The following is a 17,665-nucleotide window of genomic DNA, read 5'->3' on the forward strand; positions in this document are numbered from 1 at the left end:
CTCTTACATCCGACTCGTATCTTCGCCGTCTTTTTACAGCTCGTATACCGCTTCGTGTTCAAGGTAACGGCGAACAATGTTCGACGAAGCTCTATGTCCTCAACGAGCGATCGATGAATGTTATAATTAGTCATTCAATCGAATGAATAATACCATATACGAATGGTACTAGAATACCAAGCATTTGTTTCTTAGGTTTCTTATTTGAGGATAATCTAGCGATTCATATCTTCACTGTTTTGTATAACCCTATACTATAGGATGTTCCACGTCTCTATACTAAATTGTACTAGTATATTATGAATATAGGATACGCTTTGTATGTCAATAAATCAGTTTCATACGAAGAATTGCTATAAAAATTTGTTCCAAAAGTTTGTGGTCTTTAATTTATGTTTTGCAGCCTAGTCAACATCATCATGCACATCGTAAAATGATGTGTACTTAGATCCGAAAAACTTGAGTCTAGGATTATGTATTTGAATTCAACAGCTGTTAATTTTGAAAAAAATGTTGGAAAAGTTTGATTATTTAGTTTTGTTGCAGAAAAGAAACTTATACATTAATTTCGCTTATATCAACACATTTGTTCATGATTTAAGAAATTTTCAATAAAACCCTATTATTTTAGCAAAATGTATTGGGCAATAGAATAATAATAATCAATAACAATATGAAATATTGCCTTTGAAAGGCTGTCGGATAAAGAACGAAATTTAATTTGTACGTGATTGCAATAGTTCGTATAAATAAACTAATAATACGCCAAAGTTGTAGCGGCACAAGTAATATCTCATTTTCCTTTTATGATTAGGTCATTAATCTACAACGAGAAAATTCATATAAACGGTGTTCGCGTGATCGATATCCTATTTCAACGAAGTTCATGCTTCCCTACTTTACTTTTAGATGTTATAAATCATAATTATTTTGATCCTGAAACCCTTTAATTAATAAATTTCAATTTGGCTAAATATAAAAAAATTAAGTTTGCTTCGTATCTCGTTTCCTGTATAGATACCGTATAATAGGAGTAGAATAACAACACGTCAGTATCCAATCATCAAGCAGACCTGAATTTTAAATAATAAATTTCATATTTAAAATAGCGGAAGATATTGACAATACCGTAAATGAAAATGATATTAGTCATAATGTGCATGAAATATTTATAACACAAAAGTATCGATTGTTCAGAATTTTAATTAGTCAGATTTAATATTATATTTGCATAATGTAGATTTTCTTTCATACATTAGCAATATCATCAATTATGCAATTGAAGTTTATTTTTCATTTTAAATTTATTTTTCATTATTTACTTTTATTTTAAAAAATCATAATATAATATAATAGTATAATTGATGTTCATGAAATTGGCTTAATATTAACAACTACATAATAAATTAATTTTAACATATAACTACGTTAATGAAATTATGTAACTTAACTGTAATTTATTACATCAAGCGGAATTAAAGAATCCATTAAATCCATCAAACGCATCATTACTCGTAATACTCTTAATTTTCATTGAGATGAATGTACTGCGATTAAATTGATGTACACTTAATTAATATGCGCCTTTAGATGCGTTGTATACCGCATGTTCTTCTTCGCGATCACTATTCAAGAACCGTTGTCGATAAACAATTCAGTAACAGTTCTGTGAATAACTTCGACATGCCATCTCGTCGTACGAAAACGTGTTCAAAATAAATAATTTGTCATTTTCTTCATGATTCACGGTATGTATGACACAGTATTACAAATATCCTTTTAAATACATTATATTTAATTGTTCACATGAAAAACCCCTATATCTATGTTTCTGTCCCAAAAATGGTTTCTTTTCTATAAAGAATAGCTATGAGTCATAACACAGCGTGATCGAAATCTTTTGTTAGTGTTTGAACAACCTTAACTTTCATTTACTATGATGACTAATTTTTTTCGAATTCAAAAGCGATGACAATTACTTCATTGTTGATTGGTTATAGTCCTAACCTTATAGGATAATAGTGTTTAAACTGACCACATATGATTTGTTTATTATGTTAAGAACAAACATTTTATTGATAATTTATATTATTTTTATGCAAAAAGTAAAATGTTTCATTCAAGTGTATACGTACATATAATGTAATAGTAACGTAGTCATTTCAAAACGATTCTAAGGGGGGCGTATATAAATTAACACTGATCTGACGAAAGAGATACGTACGTTATCGTTTATATTTCTTTATCGGACATCCTTTTCCTCTACATAGTAGTCGGAATAAAATAATTAATGCTAAAACGAAATTTCGGAAATAAAAAGTTATATCGCGTATAAAATTATTATTCGAGGAAAAGATAGAATAATTAAAAATAGTATTTATTTACTAATTATTATATGTAAAATATATTTTATTTAAGTAAAAAATATTTATTGTACATATTTTAATAATAAACTTATTATGATCCACTTATAAATACCATAAATTATTTCCATGGTGGTTTTACCTTTTGTTGTTCTCCCTTTGTAGATATCTTCTGTGAAATTGGAATAAATTCACTGTTTTCTTGAGTAATCTAGGAATGTAAAATATAGTATATATTAATGAAATTTTACCTAAATTATAATATTTTAAAATAATATGAAGTAAACCTATGTACCTACTTCTGATACAGGCTGCCACACAATATTATCCTCATCTCTAATACTTGGTTCCTTTTTTAAATAATGTTTCCTTGGTACTTCTCTGCATAGTAAAGGTGAACTTGAAATACCTCCCGTAATTTTTGAAAATTCTTCCTTTGCTTGTTGCATCTCATCAATCTAGGAAATATCAAATCTTATTTTACAGATATAGATATTAAAATCAACTAGAACTTACCAGCCTCACATATTTTCGGAGATCATCCTTAGATATTTTCCTGCTAGCTACTGGAGTTTCATCCAGTGATGTCATGGTACATTCACTTTGATCACGAAAATTTTGTGCATCAGTTACGTACGACATTAACTTTGTTGGTTCCTGGGAAATCTTTGTATAGCAGTTTGGCATCGATTCAGACTTTTTTGGACCTCTTGATTCAAATAATTTTTCAGCATGAATTTTTTCGAGAGGAGTCAAATTTTCCATATTTTCCCCTATAAATCAATATAAATTATATTATGAGTAAACAATAAGTTACAATATAATAATTCTACCTGATATAATTCGTAAAGCTTGTTGCCATTGTTTCTGCATCACTGAATGAAGTTGTTCTGCAAGTTGAGATTTAGTAGCACGTTGAGAATTAAGTTGCGCTTCCAAAAAGGATGATTTCTGTAAAACTTCTGCTAACTGAAGCTCACATAATCTTTTCTCTTCTTTATGTTTTTCTTCTAGTAAATTTATTTCTAATTTATGCCTGAATAAATTATTATTAATAATTATATAGTTATTGGTTTTCTTCAAATGACTTGAAATAGACTTAAAAGAAATACATACTTATCTATAATGTCTTTAATTTTTCTAGCTGCACATTCAGCAATAACCTGTTGTCTAGTTTTTAATTCCTCGACAAATTCTGATTCAGCAGCATCAAGTTGAGTTTGAAATTCTTGTAATTTAGCTTTTACTACCTCATCAACTTGTTTCTGGTAAATTTCTTGTAATTCAGATCTAATTTTTTCCTTTTGCTCTACGAGATATCTAGTTTCATCTTTGGCTAATTTCTCGGCTTTTTTCGCGTCGTCAAGAGTTGAAAGCAGCGAAGTATTTTTTTGTTCTAGAATTAAATTTCTGTTATTTTCTTCTTTTAATTTTAGTTGTAAATTTTCTTTTTCTTGTTTGAGTACAGTCAATTCGGCTTCACAAGTATCTAGAGCTTTATGAATAACATCCATTTCGTTTCTAACTTCTCCACCTTTTAATCGTTCTTTGCCTAACTCTTTTTGAAGAGTCTTTAATGATTCTTCAGATTGTTGATGTTTTTCTACTAATTTATTATATTCTACTTTCAATTTTTCGTACCTATTTTCTGCTTCTTGTACAAATGATTTATAATTTTCCAATTCATCAGCATGATTTTTCAATAACTCTACCTTTTCCTTTGTGGCAATGTCATTTTTTTCTTTATATCCAGCTGCAAGGTCTAAAGCTTTCGATAATTCACCTTCAAAACGTTTTATCTGTGATTGAAATTCTGAAATCTCTAATTGATGTTTTTCTGTTACATTCTTAAGATTTGTTTGCAAAGCACTGTGTTCAATTTCTAACACATGCACTTGTTGCTTTAATTTGGACCATGCATTATGAAATTGTGTTATCAATTCATTTTTTTCATTATCTACTCTAAGTGCTACTGCTACCTTTTCTTGTTGTTCTAGCAATCGTTTTTGGAGTTCTTGAATTAAGTGTTCACAATGCTGTAAAAAGTTTCCTATTATTCAATGGAATAATTTATTTAAAATATACAAAAATTGACAAAATAAATTTTTATATACCTCTCGTCGGAATTTTTCTTCTTCTAATTTAATTCTGTGTAGTTCTTCTTGTGTTTTAGTACCATTATTTTCCCAGAAATCTGATAATGACAAAAGCCGTTGAGATTTTCTAGAATAAAAGTAAAATTATATTACTCCTGAAACTAAATTTTTTATTAAACACACACATACAGATATATAATTTTGTTTATAACAAAAATTACCTTGGAAAATATTCTGTATTTGTTGATGCATGAGCAATATTCTTAATAAGTGGTATATCATGTGTTTGCTTTATATATTGCACATTTCCATTGTGTTCTAAACTTTTGTAAGGTTCTGGCAAATATAATGCATTACATTCTGTACCTTTTGTTGCAGTATTACTTTGTATTAATTCATTATGCAATGAAGTATCTAACTTTTTATGAGTGCTATGTGTTTGAGTATTATGCATATTAGTTATACTATTTACATTGTCTACATTTAAAGGGATTTGTTGAGTAATTGGTTCCCTCTTTTGTGTATCAGCTGCTTTAACAACTGACTTATCAATACTGCTTGAATTCATTGATTTATCTATACTTTCTACCTCTTCAGTCTTTGACACTTGATTTTGCATACTTTGTCCCCATGTTTTAAATTCTGAGATCATTTTATCAGTCTCATTCATATGAAATGAATCAATATATGGCAAGGATATATCAGCAAAAACATCAGACTTTTTGTTAGATTTCAATAACAAAATATCATGACATTCACTTGACTCATGTGGCTTAAATTCTAATTTTCGATTAACAGATTGTCTATGTGCAGTCCTATAGTCTTTACTTCCAAGACTATTGCTACTCTCATTAGATAATATACCATTTTGTTCCTTAAGATAATTATGCATGGAAACCCTGTTTATCCTTTTTGATAATTCTAGTTCAGTAGCTTCCATCTCTTGAAGTAGTTCATCAACATCAGAGATCTCCATTTCTGGTATGTTAGTTTTAGAATGCGACTGTGGTTCTTCTGTTGTGCTAAGTAAAGTTGAGGTAGATGGCATTGAATGCAATTGATTGGAAGGAGATTTAATACATATATTATTTGTATGTTTACAATTGGCTGGATGAGAATGAAATTTCCCTCCTGGAGAAGTAACCGTAACATGCGGAAAACCCACATTGCAAGCAGTAGGGGAAACCACCACAGAGGACTGGGACGTTAGAGAGTCATGGTTATTTTCATCGTGTTCATTAGCATTAGTTGCATTAGTACCCATAGACACAGAGAGACGATTCCCCAAGTTTATGTCATTCTGATGAGAATTATAGATATGGTTTGGTAATGAGTGACCATTAGGGGTTGGTGGAACAGACAAGGATTGACGAGGTTTTACAGGTGTATTTTGTAAGCTACAGTTTTCACTCACAGAAAATCTAGTTTTGGGTAATGTTTGCCTAAACTTGGCAACTGAATTACTCTGAATTTGTGATTCCAATGAATTATTTAGCAAAGTAGCATCTAAGCTAGTATCTTTGGATTCGATAGCACAAACTCTGCTTTCTAATGATTGCATATGCTCCACAAGTTCGGATATTACTCCAGTTTTTTTATTACTATAACAATCTTTCATTCGATCAGAATTAACATCAGATTCTGAAGATGACGACACAAGGAATAGATCAGGTGGAATTAAGAGCAAAACATCTGTATCATCAGAATCACTCATCATCCATTTAAATTTCCTTTCACCAAAGCAAATCAAATCCAATTATCGTATGTTCCCAAAAAGTTCGTATGTACACAGTATTTACACAATATTTTATACATCCCTCCAAAACAGTAAAAAGTGTAAACAAAAGATTGAATTCACTACCTTATTCATTTAATACTAAAAGATGGTTATAAACCTCGATAGTATAGACAATTTAGAAGTGTTCTTAAACGATTGTCACTCATTTTCTATTTTCCACCAAAAAATTACATTATGATACACATATTTTAAAAAATCCGTAAACTAACCAAACAAATATTCGAACAGATGCATCCGCATCATGTTTTAACTAAAAATACGTTGATGCCATCGACAGATGGCAGCACAATGCACTTTAAATTCTTTAAATTAATGTTTTTTATAATATAATTTATTTTCAATTCTTTTCTTTAATCGTATATATAAAAAAGTAAAAAAGTTGTTAAATAATTTACATATCGAATTTATTAAGTTTGTTGTCGAAATCAATATGACATGATTTATAACTGAACTTTCAACTGAATATTTAATCCTTTTATTCATAAAGCTTTATCGTTTTCCGTTCTCCATTTATATTAGATATATATTTTATTTCCACTTTCCACTTTTCATTTTTCATTTTGTCACAAAAATGAAATATAAATTTATGCTACGTTCTATCCTTATGAAATCTATATGATATGTATGTGTAGAAATATACGAACTGGTCGTGAGAACTATTCATCCCCTGAAATTGGTATTGTATTAGAAGAAAATGTTATGTTATTACAAGAAAAAGATGTCGAAAGAAATCTAATTATACTTCTTTGTATTCCAATATACCACATATCGAAAATAAAAAAAGAAATACGAAACTAAAGGAAATAAGGAAATGAGATACTAAATTTTAAATTAATTGTTTGTTTATTTTATTTTACGTGCAGAAGAAATACAACTTATTTCGGTCGTTATAATTATATTAAAAACGTTGGTCAGACGAAGCTAAACTAAATCATTTTCCTTTATTTCACTTGAATATAGAAGAACACTGAAAAAAAATGAATGTTCGAAAAATTCTTTTTAAGAACTTTGAATGTTTGATGATAACATAAAATTACTCTATCCAGCGCAACGTACATCCGTACGGAGTCATTATGCTGGCTTTCCAGGATATAAAGCCGGAAACAATACGAAGTCCAATCATTCAACAAATTGTTGACGTTATTGTTTGCGATTCAAGAACGATAATCTTCGTGTTCGGTGTACGTTTTGCGACAATATTGTGGGGAACATCGAAGATGATCTCTCTGAAAAAAAAACGCAGATTACGCGATTCTGAACGTTCGAGAACGAGCTTCGGATCCATTTGGAAGTTCAGTACGTGGTGTAGAATTCCGAGGTTGCGTGGAATATTACTTTACGATTAGGTATCGAGTTCGGTGGCACGATTCGATTCCGGGGTTGAACGCGGTTTGCTGAAGCTGTAACAGCCATTAACCTCATTTACTAACGAACTATAGCGATAATAAAGTGCTAATCCTTTCTTTCCATTCCTGTTCTCTAAACGAACGAGAATAAGGGACGGAGTGAAAGCATAAACGACATTCTTATGATATACCTATATAGGTTGGCAACGATATACCTACATAGCCTGGCAACGATCAATTTACACGAATACAGCTAACGAGTTTCGTATCAAATTCGCTCGTAATTAACTCGAGTTAGTTACTAAAAAGTTATATCATATTTCGATCATTTCATTTTAGAAACTTACGTACCTGCGTAATGTCGGGTTCTTTTAATTCTTCGTTTGCTTTCCATGATTCTCACTACTACAACTCTTGTAAATGCTAATAAAATTTGATACTTCTTACACGGTATTAATAATCTCTCTTTTGTGTGTTTAATATATGGTAAACGTAGTTCGCATAAGTATATCTATATAGTGCAAACAATCCCACGTCCTCTTCCATATCCCTGATATCGTTCTTAGTCGTTTAGTTTCCCCGGCGATGCGAAGAACGGTATGCGGGTCAATCGACCCGATCAACTGCTTCAACTTTTGTTATACGTTAATGTTTCTTCAAGTTTCTGAAGTTGTCATTCGTCGTATCTCTTGAATTATTGATTCTACGACTAAAAGATGGTGGCTAGGAATGGAGACAATTTCACTCGATCAACTGTTTCGCGATCTCTGCTTAATAAAATAATAAAGAGTATTTTTCAACGATTGGCAACTTCTTAAAATAGTATCGAAGTTCTCAGTTCAAGAAATAGATTATCTGTTGAACAATTGCGTGGCAAGAATTTTTTAAGACCCCTAAATTATTTATGCATATGTATATTTTGGCAGGGACCAAGTAGCTATGTGATACATTACAATTTGAATACTCTAAACTTACAAATTCTTATTTATTTGAACAGAAATTAATTTCGACGAACACTGTTTTCACTGTTAATCACAACAGACTACCTAGTACCATCGGTCGATTAGTCTACAACTATTGGTCTCCAATGTGTATTTGTATGTTTTATACATTGATAGTCAGAATTATAGTGACAATGAAGGCAATGACAAAAATATAAATTTAATTCTAATTCACAAAACAAAAATACAATTTTGATAATCTTCATTTATCTTTGACTATCCTTTAATTTTAACTATCCTTTTATCTAAAGACCACAGGAGTATCCTATTATAGAACATTTAGATACCTACTTTTCTACTATCTAGATTTCGGAGTCCACTTAGTATAAATTATCGATAGAAACGTAATTCTCTCCGTTTATCGAACCGTAAACAGCTAATGCCTCGATTAATGGACGCTTCCTCCATTGAGCTGTAACACGCCATCTTGTTTCCACAATCTTAGCCCTAGATCTCTTTACAGCTTATTTTAAGAATAAATTGCGTCAGTTATCCAAATTAGATACAAGAGAATAATCGGTATGTTTCGCATGAAAAGACGCAGCGCATGGAAGGAGCGTAGTTGAACTCGAGGCACAGTCGTCCGTGCTCCCGTTGACCAAGATTCGGTGGATCAACATTTCGCTGTGTTTACTAAAGCGGAAGATGACGCATTTCAGAGGCACTCGAGTACGATTGGTTTACACTTAACCTGACAATTTCGCGAACTGGAGTTGTTCCGTTGGTCGATCGTTTCCTATCACGATCGTTGCTATGAATTTCCAATGCACGTCGACGAATTTACACTTTTACGCTTTCGATGCGCATCGCAAATGATTCATCCACGGTGAACGTGAAATGTGAAAGCTGAACTATTTGTTACAGTATACTTGTCCGATAATCGAATTTTGCTAATTTTCAAAATATCAGCGACTGAAGTAATGAATGTTGCCCTGAAATATCGGAAGAGCGAAGGAAACCTGCTACGAACGAATCATCGATTCAGTTCATCAAAAAACAGAGATTGGCTTCATTTTGTTCACTGCTCGCTTTGGATAAAATGTAGACGAAAACTATCTTTGCATCTTTCGTTATAGATGAAGATGACAGTTATACGATACTGGTGAAGCAAACAGATACCGAACAGGACAAGTAGTGGAAACAAGGATTCCGTGGAAACGGGCAGACGCGACGAAATTTGACGAGGATCACTAGGCTTGAAGTATCTTTGATCTGCGACAGTGTGCAATAGTCAGCAGACACCACCGTACAGAGAGGGAGAACAAGTTCGAAAGTACAATCAATAAGTTCGTTGGCTGATCTTCTTTCCGGGGATAACTACCACTCTGTTTCCTGCTGGACGAGCAGTCTACTAGAAGTGACCCCGGTGCCAGGAATCTTCCGAACGGTCGATCAATAACCTGGACCAAGGAGAGGAGAACATTGACAACGCCGTGGGAATCGGCTGATAACTAATAACTCGGGCCTAACGATCCCTGTGGACCTGTGGCTGGAGAAGGAGTTGCATGTTCGAAGAAAAGCAAATTTAACCCTTTATACTCTGCCGATCGTCCAGTCGAATGGTACATCTACTCACGGTCACTGGAATTGAATGCGTGCTTTGCCCGTTCCCATTGTCTGCGGCTGTGACTGGCTACAAAGAACATATCGCTGTTTCCTTGTTTTCCTTTTAAATTCTGTATACACACGTTGCACACGATGCAATGTTTATTCAAGTCGGCTATCGGAGCGTATCTGTCGAAAAATGTTTCTTTGCTCGTGCTCGGCTAAATATTGTATTTCGCGTATGGCTCTCGCTCTGTAACGATAGATCTTCCCGGTGGAAATGGAGCGTGTTAATTTTTTGTATGCGAGAATTAATTATATTTCTTTTGCTCCGCGGAGGATAAAATAGGAGAGTTAGGACAACTGGTAGAGATAGATCGTTGAGAGAAATGGATCAGGTACTTCTCGAATTATCTGTCAAATATGTTACACCATTTTTACTTCCATCGTAATTAGACATATGTCTATGAAGTTTATATTACATTCCCGTAGAATTTCGAAAAATCAATATTTTAATTGTTGATGAAAATAATACTCTTTTGTAATCAAAAGGATCATATCCTTTGTGGTTAGAAAATGACATTTCGTCATAAAAATTGGTCATAAAAACGATAGTTTCGAAACCAATGCAATGAAGCAAAGTAATAAACGAAAGCATAACTTTTTTTAAATTGGCTTAAGCAATATGAGAAGAAGTTTACAATAAAATAATCTCACAAATCTTATTCAGTCGAAACATTTGTTGCTTATTTTATGATGTAATCGGTCTGAGAGTTTAAACGAAATAATAAAAGAGAACGACATGCATCTTTTTCACTGAATATATCATTTCCAATTGGACATTGAGATATATTCAAAAGGGTACTTTTCTGCGTAAGCAACATCCATGTTTTAATATACAATAAATTAATATTGTAGAAAGAGAGAGAGAGAGATTCCAATTTATTATGTTTGATATAATAAACGTTAAACGTTACAAAAATTTTATTGTAAGAGGACTATTATAAATGTTTAACAACGAAATCTACCAACTTATAATTTTGTTGAAATACATCGTAATATATTTCTTACTCAAATATATTTTTACATGTTAAACCTTCATTTTCTTACGTTGTATTGTTTTAAGTGCTTACCTTTTTCCTTCCAAGAAATTTTAGATACGAAAGTAACAATTCTCTTTGTCGCTGAAGTGATGCTATGCCTTAGAACGTGACACCAAGAGTAAACAGGGTATGTAAAGGTGCTGGTCTAAAATTTGCCTACACGTGAATGCAGAAGAACGAAGGAACTTCAAAGTAGTACGCTTCAAGGAATATGCATAAAGTACTTTGAAAATTGTATTATACTCGGAATGATGATAATTCTTCTTGTCGACGTAAAATAATAATTTCTTCTTGTGTAAAACTTTATCTTCCGACGTTTCATATTATTCGAAAAAGAAAATATTATCGTAGACAAAGAAAAGTTTTAAGGATTATTTGACGTACAAGTATTTTAATCATTTGCAAATAGTAATACATATATTTTTTAGTTTAATAACAATGGAAATAATGGAATTTTAGATAATTTGACATTTTTATATTTTTAATCGTTTTATCTGCTTAATAATTAATTCTATATTTATATATTTAGAAATGCAGCAATTGCTTGTTTCCAAGTTCTCGTTTTTTCACTTTTTGTGTAATCGTTATTGATATTGTTCAGAGTATCTCTTTATTATCAAACGAAATATTTCACAATCTATAGGAATATTTCGTGCAAAAAGGATAATTGATAAGGTAATATAATAGCTGTTGAATACGAAATTTAACCGAAAAAATGCAGAATATTAAATTATTCGATAAAATGACAAATTAAATGTTCCGTAATATGTTTTATACAACTTGATACTCGCATCAAAAATTATTTCACGTATTGCCTTCTGATGCTATATTGTTTTATGTATTTATTTTACATGATGTACTACTGGGAATTTTAAATGAATATTATCTGTATTTTATTAAAATGTATTTGACAACGGTAGAATTAAGTGGAACTAGATTAAGTAGAACTAGATCGGTTAACGTAGCTTTAGAATTCTTAAAATGATTCATTCCAGAGTTTAATAGTATATTTACACTATTTACTGACACACTAGAGGAATATTCCATTTTTATTTTACTTTTCGGTATCTGAAATATGACTGCTACAATATAAAGATAACGTTTCGTTTGCTAAAAGAAAAGTAATTATTTTTGAACTGTGCAGAAAAGGGAGCTGTCTTCGTATATAAGAAATACAAATCAATAAATAACCATAACTAAAATTAAATCAGGCCTGTCTTCAATATTATATATTTCTACCTATTTTCTAGAAATTGATATTGTAATTAATTATTTCCAATCAAATTTCAAAATTCTGAACCCTACTGAAAAAAAAAAATAACTAAAGGAATGCTGCAGAGTTGAAAACAAACATATCCATAGACGAAATTAATTGCTTTCAACAATAAAGCAGTCAGCTTTTTATACACGAATATTCTCGTTCTCCTTGTTGAATGGCAGACAGGTTCGAAAACGTGGTCGCACGCGAACATTATGCAGGATACAAAATAGGTTTTTGGTGGCATGATAGATTGTCGTGTAACTACGCGAAAAGGGCGTTATCGAAAGCTGCGTTGGGCAAGGCTCTTGACACCACTGAAAGATAACCAGCAGCCGAATAGCCTCGAGTCTGACGGCCCGCCAACCGGATGAAACTTAGATCACTTCCCTGCCGTTCCTGAAGATAAACTCTCGGAGATAAACTCGAGGATCTTGGAAAACCGCGGCAAGACCGATGGCTATGCTGTCTCTGCAGTGCATCGGGACCCGATTCTCCCTTTCGCTCTCTTCCAATTCCCTCGCCGCTGGCTTCTGGCTTCTGCACCCTCGTGTCTTCTGTTCTCTTCTCGAGACGGCATCCGTATCTCTTCACATGTATCCATCCGGAGCATTCACGGTATATCGTTCTGCTCTGCGTCAGCCTTACCCAGCCGTGAAAACTACCTCAACTCCTCTCTTCGATTATTTTATTATATTTATCGCTATGACCGAGCTTGCTTCTGCGATAGAGCTACGAGCAATGGAAAAGTCAACAAATATATATCCAACAAAATTATACTACGATGTATACTATTCTCAGGGATATTGATTTTTAAATATAATACCAAAACTTGATAAATATATTTCTGTTATCATTTATAACTATTATTTTATGACTATATTGTTATTATTTTATAACTATCATCTTCCTTTTCAGGTGATCGAAAGATACGAAAGTCTAAAATATCTACGATTTCAAGAGGAATCTATCAGGAGCGTCATATTTTGGAGAAAAATTAAAATGAAAAATTGCTTTGGTGTAGGTACGTTAGAAATTTCTATCAACCTAAATATAAGAAACATTTATAAGAACCAGTCTGAAATACTCGCACGTTCTAGAAATTTAAAAACTTAGCTATCTTACCGGTTATTTATTATAATTTTTTAAATGTTTATTTTCTGTTACTCTTTGCCACATGATTCTTTTTCTTCCGTTTTATTAACTTCCTATTAAATATTAATGTGTATTATTCATTTATATACATACACTATTTCATTTGGTATCCTGTAATGAATTTATCGTATTGAAAGTAGTGCTTCATAATTTATAACGAAGTATTTACGTGTCATTTTCATATAACTAGAAAGCACGATCGTACTGGAACCAATTTTGATCTCGAACAAAACTGAATGATGTTCGATGATTCATTCTCGAGATCATTTCACTTGTACGGTAAAGATCGAATAAATTTCGTCTTTGTAATATCGCAGATAGAATCGGAGTCAATCGTTTTGGACGCTCAGTCGGCAGTAAACTCGAAATGGTTCTCGTCGCAAAGTACGCTATAAGCTCGATCGATCTTTGCATTTACCGCGACGTTTTACCTCGTTCTTCAGAATTATTTATTCCTTCTGAAGACGTTTGGACGAACGTCGATCCCGCGAAGTAGCCAGCCGCGCGTAAACCTACGTATTTTAGAAAGATAAAGAAACGAATATACGATCCATTGAACAGAGCATACGAGTTGTTATAATATGAAAAAGAACAATAAAAATGTTACCGGAGAATTCTCTACTTTAGGAATCTAATAAAGAAAAACGTAGTTACACAGTCTGCTGAGTTTGAATGTCTTGTTCCATGATAGAACTGTTCTAACTTCATCAGCCGATAGAAGGATTTTCTTTTCCAATTTTATCAATTAGAAATTGGATACATACATATATGTTTTTATATGTATTTTTATTTTATAATTTTATTTTATTCTTCACAGTAATTATACTTACGCGTATAACATGTTAATCCTACATCATTGATAAATATTATAGAAATTCAAATTCTGGATCTTCTTTTGTTTTATCACGACTAGCAATATATTTCATATTATGAAGATAGTGGAAAAATTCAGGTTCGGCTATAAAAAAATAGAAATTGCGACTTATCGAGTTCTCCTGTAAGTCTTCATATTTTATATATTTTTGAATATTGTCTGGATTCTATGAATTATGCACCTGCGAATTTTCCATAAATGCAGTGTACTAATAACTACACTTATTTATGATACAATAAACCGTTTCCTCGGTCCTCGTCACGGTGACGACTAACTCTTAACAATATCCGTGATTTTGTTTGTGGATGTTAGAAGTCGAATACCGAGTTTGGCAGCGGCAGTAAACGTTAAACATCGATTAAGGTAATTGGCGGGTCGCGTTCGTTGCGGCTATTATACGAACGGGAACCGCAGCCGCATAAGCGAGCAAATTCATGGCTGTATATACGTTAAATAATCCGTTTAACGATCGACGCGGTTCAGCGAAGGCTTACCATCGATATAAAACGATCCTGGTTTTATTAAGCCACGTGACGCCAATTCATCCAGTATTTCTCTTCTAAGCTTTTTATCGCAACATATATCCAGTTGTTATTAATTATTCGACTTGCAATAAAAACAGCTACGTCACGTTGTTGCCGTTCGAGTGATCTGATATGTTTCCGGTTCGGTTTCCACGCCAGTATTAATCGAAGTGTCGCAAAGAGAAAGGAAAAAAAGAACGATTCTTGTGGAAGGAAATAATAGAGCGAGTAAAATTGGTGACAAATGTACACGTATTGATAGCAGTTAAAAAATGGCGAAATGATTATTAGCGAGAAATTTGTTATTTGTTTTGGTCGATTGGGCATTTGCAATTGGGTTGAAAGTAGAAAAAGAGGCGGAAATTGGAAAATTCGAACGAAATAGACTGGCAAAAGATATGTATCCTCACGAAAATACTGGAACACTTGTGGGAACTCATTTGGAATATACTGTGTTATACAGAACATTTTGTATAAGATGCGGCATGATACAATTAACATGATTACATTGGTAAAGTTTAAAACAAATCAGACAATATACATATATTGACGTTATAAGATATTTATTACATTTTAGAAAAGTCAACTTTTTAGTCACTTTTTTACAAAATTATTGAGACACATTTATTGAATAATTGAAGTCAATTACCCATTATATCAGTAAGCCTTATGTACTACTGAAATGTCAAATTTTTTTTTATATAACGCACAGAATATATTCATAAAAATGTTCTATGTCAAATGTTTGAATACTTTTGTGAGTCATGGTGTATGTATATCTAATGTATACGAAGATCATATTAGGTGAGATCATTTATTTCGATTTTATGCTAAAGTTTTTCTTAAAACATTACAAGACTTTTTATTTTCAACACGGGAACGAGATTGAGATATAAAATTCGAGGATCGTAGCAGTATTAAAATTCTCCCTTTGTAGTATTCTGCAGCTGGATTTTATATGTTTAATCTCTCATCATAAGTACAAAAATATGATCTCTTTCTGAGAAATAATTTTTAATATAATTTTACAAATATTAATGTGCTAAAATAATAAAGTTTTATTCCGGTACATTTTTTTGAGATTTAGTAATTTCTTAAGAGATTAACAGCGAGGAAATGAATTAATTTCTTTTGGAAAATCGTGTCTTTCTATTTAAACGGAGAATATAATGTAGAAAAAGAAGAAAGTGGAAAAAGAAAGAAGTCAGCGATGATTAAAATTCTTCATATCGCTCCGAGATTGCGAAATAACTTTTAAATGACTTTATAGGTGCCAAGCATTCTTCGAGCACCCGATGAATGTTAAGAAATCAAAACGTTGGTATTTGAAAGATTTTTAAACATTTCGATATGCTATTAAATAGTAACATTCCACGTATTTAATGGCAATTGCAATTTCCAAGAATGCACATATATGTACATATATCGGCCAGACATTTCACATATGGCGTTATCTGATAATAATAGCTTAGCTTTAAAGCGGTGAATAATGATAGAACTGATATCATGATAATACAAGCGGGAATCTGGCTTTAACCGCTGAATACTTTTCATCGGTATTGTTCCTTCCTCTTTTCGAGCGGGTACAGTTCTACGAAATATCAAAGTACTTGAAGAGATAATTTGACGTTAATTAGTGAATTATTATCGTGAAAAACCTGCAAAGCAAGCAAGTAGTTGCTTGTTGCTGATAGATATTCGCTCAAATATGCACAAAGGATAGATAGAGAAACTGTATTCCGTTGTTATTGATTCAATGATATTCAAAGGTAATTCAAAGATAGTTTGAAGGAAGAGAATCATGATTTGTATTGAAACGAATAAGATCTAGCCATTTTTAAACATCTTTCATACACATTAACAAGACAGAACATTAACAAGTATATTTGAAACGCTAAAATGCTACAATTAAATACATATAAGAGATGATAAAAAAAAAAGAAAAGTTTCAAGAGAAAATCGATTAATGTTATACTGTGTTTACAAAACAGTTGTTTCAGTAAAAGTGTTGCATTATTTTTATTATATGATGCAACGTTAAAATAAAGAATTGTATTATTATATCGTCTCTCGAGGTAAATTGATTCGAACTGATCAGATTTTTATACTTTTTTTTACGAAATTTAGATAATTTTATTTACAATAGGTAATTTAAAACTAGAAAATGAAAAATTTGGAATTAAATTAAGAATATTTGATAGAATATAAAATGTCGTTCTTTTAATCTAATTAATTTAATAATTTAAGCTAATTAATTGATTGACGCGTATTGATTAAATTTCTAACTGCTAAATTATCAAATAACACTCTTTCTAAACAATGCTTTCGCGATATTCTGTTGTTTTGTAAGCGAAATAACAATGGAACTGGTTTATAAACAGCAAAATGAAATTTCATGACATTTTTAAATTACCTGCCTGTCTACACCTTTCGCTTATTTATAATACTTCGTGAAAAGCCGAAAGAAAATACTAAACAAGTAATTTAGGTAACGAGCAAATTAAATTAACAATTAGCATATGACATAATTTCACTTCTGTGAATCGAGTTTCCAAGAAGCTAAATTAATTTCCGTCTTCTCACATACTTTATTTTAGAAATA

At 31.8% G+C, this 17,665-nt stretch overlaps 1 protein-coding gene and 1 long non-coding RNA gene across 4 annotated transcripts in view; one reads left to right on the top strand and one right to left on the bottom strand.

The window, feature by feature from the left end:
- The first annotated feature begins 1,389 nt into the window (after window positions 1-1,389).
- The window catches only part of LOC126920766 (uncharacterized), a 123,665-nt gene continuing 107,389 nt past the window's right edge, over window positions 1,390-17,665 (top strand). For both annotated transcript variants that reach the window (XR_007712085.1, XR_007712086.1), the window contains exons 1-2: window positions 1,390-1,748; window positions 13,429-13,534. This is a non-coding gene — a long non-coding RNA (uncharacterized LOC126920766). The remainder of the gene's footprint in view (window positions 1,749-13,428; window positions 13,535-17,665) is intronic.
- LOC126920754 (probable DNA double-strand break repair Rad50 ATPase) lies at window positions 2,389-6,514 on the bottom strand. Of its 2 annotated transcripts, none has more exons than XM_050731493.1 (7): window positions 4,681-6,514; window positions 4,478-4,586; window positions 3,480-4,399; window positions 3,197-3,399; window positions 2,880-3,136; window positions 2,659-2,821; window positions 2,389-2,574 (listed from the first exon to the last, which is right to left on the bottom strand). In XM_050731493.1, the coding sequence occupies exons 1-7, from the start codon at window positions 6,174-6,176 to the stop codon at window positions 2,555-2,557; spliced, it is 3,168 nt and encodes a 1,055-aa protein (XP_050587450.1). In that variant the 5' UTR covers window positions 6,177-6,514; the 3' UTR covers window positions 2,389-2,554. The 2 variants fall into 2 exon arrangements, with proteins under 2 accessions (XP_050587450.1, XP_050587449.1); XM_050731492.1 differs by having other exon boundaries at window positions 2,663-2,821; window positions 4,681-6,513.

Source organism: Bombus affinis, chromosome 9 (assembly GCF_024516045.1).
Source record: "Bombus affinis isolate iyBomAffi1 chromosome 9, iyBomAffi1.2, whole genome shotgun sequence".
Classification (NCBI taxonomy): Eukaryota; Metazoa; Arthropoda; class Insecta; order Hymenoptera; family Apidae; genus Bombus; species Bombus affinis.

Coding starts and splice junctions, on each gene's coding strand:
- LOC126920754 (XM_050731492.1), bottom strand. CDS start 6,176: ATGATGAGTGATTCTGATGATACAGATGTTTTGCTCTTAATTCCACCT. Junction 2,822..2,879: donor TCCGAAAATATGTGAGGCTG/GTAAGTTCTAGT, acceptor GATATTTCCTAG/ATTGATGAGATGCAACAAGC. Junction 2,575..2,662: donor TGTGGCAGCCTGTATCAGAA/GTAGGTACATAG, acceptor TTACATTCCTAG/ATTACTCAAGAAAACAGTGA.